Genomic DNA, 5,889 nt, shown 5'->3' with positions numbered 1-5,889 from the left:
ATCACTCACAGTAGGAATGAAGTATAATGTACATCCAATTCGTACTAACAAGTTTAAATACCCGAAATATCGGTAAAATCGAGTGTTATATCACAGACTAACAATAAGTCTGTGGTTATACTAAAATAATATGGGAATCCTTGTAGCTCTGCAAGATCTAGGTAAAAATTCTAATAACGTACAATTTTCTGGTTTAAATTTCGAAAGAAATTATCTTTCGTGAAAGTGGATTCAGAGTCAATAATACCAACGTTTGTTAACAATTATTGAATGAAACCACAAGATTTCTAAGTCGGTAAGGCAATCAGTTTGAACCATGAAAATCCATTAAGTATTTGCGATATCGATATAACTGATTTGTGTTCGTTTAGTTTAAAAATATTGTTCCACAATAATTTGAATATAAAATTTTAAATTTGGCACAATTCTCTACACGTAAACTCACTGACAAGTAAATATATGGGTAATTACTTAAGTTTTTTAATTAAGTTCATGAAAAATGTATGACTAGCTTTCACAGTTATAAGAGATACAAATATAATTGGTTACATCAACATGCAACTCATTGTATAAATATATTGTCGTACGCAGAATGATTTATACTTTCTGAAATAGCTACTTACACATAATTTCCTTTCTTAATTCTTTAATTTTCTTAGATTTTAGATTGTACTCACTCACTGCACAACACAACCCGTTGGTTTGAAATGCTGGTTCGCCTGCAATGCTAGCAATCTCGCAACTGTTGGCAGCACTGTTCGTTAAAAAGAGCAGTACTTCACTCGGTACCTGACGTATACAGAAAGTTCTTCCCATCGTGTGATCGATTTATATTAAACATGTAATTGCAGATAAGGTAAGACATACCGTAAAAGATGCATTATACTATTTCCTAATGAATGACCATTGTAATTATTCAAAATTCTTTTGCAGAAAGAAAAGGGTCAATCTATTTTAAGCGCATCCGGTGAAGACAAATTACCCCCAGGGGTGGGGTCTGCTGTCATTTAAAGCCAAAGAAATGAAAACGTTATGTTGATCACGTAAGAGATATCACAGAATAATATAATAATGGCGCGACCTATTGTACCTAGTCAACAGAAGTTGGCTGAGAAGCTAACTATTTTAAATGACAGAGGTATTGGGATGTTAACCCGTATTTATAATATAAAGAAGGCATGTGGCGATGCGAAATCAAAGCCTGGGTTTCTTTCTGATAAAACTCTAGAGTCTTCTATAAAGACAATTGTCAGAAAGTTTCCTAATATCGATATTAAGGCGCTTCAAACGATTACAAATCTTCGCAACGAGATTATTAAATCTCTGTCTTTGTATTACTATACTTTCGTTGATCTATTAGATTTCAAAGATAATGTTTGCGAACTTTTAACTACAATGGATGCTTGCGGAGTTCACATGGACATCACAATCAACTTTGATTTAACCAAAGGTTATTTGGATTTGGTCGTTACGTACGTGAGTTTGATGATACTTCTGTCGCAAGTAGAAGATCGTAAAGCAGTCCTAGGTTTATTTAATGCAGCCCATGAAATGGTTCATAGCCAATCTGATTCAAGCTTCCCTCGTCTGGGTCAAATGATCATGGATTACGATGCACCGTTAAAAAAGCTTTCAGAAGAATTTGTTCCACATTCTAAATTATTGAAAAATGCCCTGACTTCGTTGTGGCCTATTTATCCAGGAAGAAACTTATCTGCGGACACATGGAGAGCGGATAAAAAGCTGAGTCTGGTCGATAGTCCTGGAAAAATACTTAAACCAGTAGCAACCGATACCATGTCTTGCGAAACTTTGAGCTTAGACAGAATAGAGAGATGGGTTATTTTAGGTTTCACGCTTTGTCACACATTTCTAAGCCAAGAACAGCCTAGTAAACTCTGGACTACAGCTTTAGAGTCTGGTTGGGTTTTAGCCTTGTTCAGGGATGAAGTAATTTATATTCATCAATATATACAAGTATTTTTTGAAAGTATAAAAGGATACAGCAAGAGAGTATCCGAAGTGAAAGAATGTTACAATCAGGCTGTACAAAAGGCTGGTTACAGACACAGAGAAAGAAGAAAATTCTTAAGAACAGCTCTGAAAGACCTAGGTTTAATTCTAACCGACCAACCAGGTCTTTTGGGACCAAAGGCGTTGTTGGTTTTAATGGGACTTTCTCATGCGAGAGACGAAGTTCTGTGGCTTTTAAGACACGGCGTTAACCCACCGACACAAGGCAAGAGTAAAGGAAGAAGCGGAGAAGATTTAGTAGATCGTCAGTTGCCAGAATTGCTATTCCACTGCGAAGAATTAAGAGCATTGGTAAAGAAATATTCTCAGGTACTGCAGAGGTATTACGTGCAGTTCCTGTCAGGATTCGATGCTCCTGCTCTAGATCAAATGATTCAGAATCTTCCAGTTTGCCCCGAAGATGAGGGAGCAATTCTTAGTGATATGTGTTCGAAAATAGCTAGTCTAACGGTAAAACAAGTCGAAGATAATGAACTTTTCGACTTCCGCGCATTTCGATTAGATTGGTTTAGATTACAAGCGTATATGTCCATTGCAAAATGTAATATGAATCTTGCCGATAACAGGGAATTAGCATCCTTCATGGATACAGTAGTATTTCATACTAAAATGGTAGATAATTTGGACGAAATGCTGGTAGAAACATCTGATTTGTCTATCTTCTGTTTCTACAGTAAAGTATTCGAGGATCAATTTCACATGTGCTTAGAATTCCCCGCTCAAAACAGATATATCGTTGCATTTCCTTTAATATGCAGTCACTTCCAAAGCTGTACACACGAACTCTGTCCGGAAGAACGTCATCACATTCGAGAAAGAAGTCTTTCCGTTGTCAATATGTTTTTGGACGAAATGGCCAAAGAGGCAAAGAATATTATCACAACCATTTGCGACGAGCAATGTAACATGAGCGATAAGCTGTTGCCGAAACACTGCGCTTTATTGATCTCGCAAGTGGTGAATCGAAAGAAGAAAGACAAAAATAAGAAGAACATGTACGAGATCCATAAGCCGGGCATAGAGAGTTACAGAAAAACGAGGGAAGAGCTTACTACTATGGATAAACTTCATATGGCATTAACGGAGCTGTGTTACGCTATTAATTACTGTCCTACTATCAATGTATGGGAGTACACGTTCGCACCCAGAGAATATCTGCATCAGCATTTAGAATCAAGATTCGCCAGAGCACTTGTCGGCATGGTCATGTACAATCCAGATACTAGCGAGATCGCTAAACCATCGGAACTCTTCGTTAGCGTTAGATCTTACATGAACGTTCTTCAGACTGTTGAGAATTACGTGCACATAGACATCACGCGCGTCTTCAACAATGCTCTCCTACAGCAAACACAAGAATTAGACAGTCACGGTGATAAGACTATTGCTTCCCTGTACACGCAATGGTACTCCGATGTTTTGCTGAGAAGAGTTAGCGCCGGGAACATTTGTTATTCGGGCAATCAGAGAGCGTTCGTCAGTTTATCGGTAGAAGGCGCGATACCCTTCAACGCCGAAGAGTTCTCCGATATCAATGAATTGAGAGCATTGGCTGAGCTGATCGGACCGTACGGCATGAAGATGCTGAGCGAGAACTTAATGTGGCACATAGCGAGCCAGGTCCAGCAGCTGAAGAAACTAGTCGCTGGCAACAAAGACGTTCTGATCGCTTTGAGAACGAATTTTGATAAACCGGAAGTGATGAAGGAGCAGTTCAAGAGGCTGCAGCAAGTAGATAATGTACTACAACGAGTTACGATTATAGGTGTAATTCTAAGCTTCAAACAGTTAGCACAATCCGCATTGGTCGATGTCCTGGAGGAGCGTATTCCGTTCCTCTTGAGCTCTATTTTAGATTTCAGACATCACCTACCTTCCGGCGATCCGATGCGCGTTGTCTCGGAGATGACGTCAGCGGCAGGTTTGAATTGTAAAGTCGACCCTACGTTGACAGCCGCTCTTAGAAGTCAGAAGTCCGAAGTAGACGAAGACGAACACTTGCTCGTCTGCTTGCTAATGGTGTTTGTGGCAGTCTCGATCCCGAAACTAGCTCGAAATGAGAACTCTTTTTATCGCGCGTCCCTCGAAGGGCATTCTAATAATATACATTGTATGGCGAATGCTATAAACAATATTTTCGGTGCGTTATTCACTATTTGCGGGCAAAACGATATCGAGGATAGAATGAAGGAATTCCTTGCTCTAGCTTCATCTAGTTTGCTTAGGCTGGGCCAGGAAGCGGACAAAGAAGCGATTAAAAATCGAGAATCGGTGTACTTACTGTTGGACCAAATTGTCCAGGAATCGCCGTTCTTGACGATGGATTTATTAGAAAGCTGTTTCCCATATGCATTAATACGAAACGCGTATCACGACGTGTACAAGCTTGAACATTCGCAGCCATAAACACACATTAATAAAGAATTGTGTACTTTTAGCTTGCCACTCAGGGCTACTTTTTTACGTCCAGTTTCATTGAATATTATTTAAAAACGAAGCATTTTTGTATAGATCAGTATCTCCTACTTCATACTTGATACCTGGCTTTGGATATACTACGACATAAGTACTACATTTTTTTTCCTCCCAGTATTCCGTTGTATATCGTATTGGTACATAAGGGATGTTTTATATTATAGGCGAAGTGCAAAATGCTGTCTGTCTCAGAATCGAAACACATATGTATCGTAAAATAGGTATTACTCTATCCGCTACATTTTTTCTAATGTACAATTGTAACTTTTACAATAGTTTATAAAATAAATAAAATTATCTACATACTGCGTCTTCATTTCGCTTCGCTTCGCATATATGCATACATACTTTAATTATTTCGTCGTGATATTCTCGAGTACGCATTTGATATTATAATTTTGTTTCGTTTTATTCAGAATTCTAATTTCATTTTATCATTATAATCTTTCACATGAAACTATATATTTTTGTTATTGCCAATTACTTACGTATTGTTATACATAATTTACACTTTATACTCATAAAATTGAAACACTAGAATCAAACTAATAATTCGTAAATTATTTATCCTTTGATATTCACCCTTGCATATCCTCTGAATAAACAACTATGATTTCAACAAATTTCACTAGTGGTAGTTCTATCATAGTACAGTGATAAACTGATAAGGGGTAAAGTGAACAACACAATCGACTAAATGTAAAATGTATGTTTTATTTACTTCTTTACAATGTTTTTGTTTTTTCTCTTTAATCACATTAACATAACACAAGAGATTTACAATCATATTCCTTTTTATTTATAATATTCTTAAAACACTCGCCGCGTTCTAAACATTTGAGAAAAAGAGAGAGTGGTGGTCTGAAGCTACGTTCAGGCGATTGGTCAGTATCATGCTCAATAAGATTTATATAAAAAAAAGTCGAAATTCAACTAAAACGCACAGCTAGATAGTGTATGTTATTACAAAAACAAAAGAGGCAAAATAGTACAGAATATATAAAAACACTACGGCACATCGAATGTAAAAATAATTCGGTCGTTCTGGTGATATTGAAGCAAACACTTTACAAAAGAACGGTACATTGTATTCGGTGATTGAACAAAAAAAAAAAGAGAAAAAGAACAAGACAATGTACATATTTGGCGAAGAGGAACGCATATCGGAAACGGATGTAAAGATGGGGGAACTAATTACGAAAATGATGTGTAAACAATCTCAGATGCACGATGTTGATAGGTCACCACATTTTTGGATCGATAGAAAAAATATAATCTTCGATTTCTTTTTTGTTTCTTTCTCACTAACATTATGTACAAGTGATAAAGTAGTGTGTACCGCGTCACAGTGACGCGAGTCTGGATTAAGATAGGTACACA

At 37.1% G+C, this 5,889-nt stretch overlaps 1 protein-coding gene across 1 annotated transcript; it reads left to right on the top strand.

Moving 5' to 3' along the window:
• Positions 1–733: 733 nt before the first annotated feature.
• Hem (Nck associated protein 1 Hem) lies at positions 734–5,643 on the top strand. The gene is made up of 2 exons (XM_076794963.1): positions 734–856; positions 934–5,643. Exon 2 carries the CDS (start codon positions 1,072–1,074, stop codon positions 4,438–4,440), a length of 3,369 nt encoding a protein of 1,122 aa, XP_076651078.1. The 5' UTR covers positions 734–856; positions 934–1,071; the 3' UTR covers positions 4,441–5,643.
• Positions 5,644–5,889: the final 246 nt, after the last annotated feature.

This window comes from Halictus rubicundus, chromosome 10 (genome assembly GCF_050948215.1).
Source record: "Halictus rubicundus isolate RS-2024b chromosome 10, iyHalRubi1_principal, whole genome shotgun sequence".
Classification (NCBI taxonomy): Eukaryota; Metazoa; Arthropoda; class Insecta; order Hymenoptera; family Halictidae; genus Halictus; species Halictus rubicundus.
The sequence above is the reverse complement of the archived record's forward strand: the minus strand, read 5'-3'. Positions and strand labels throughout refer to the sequence as shown.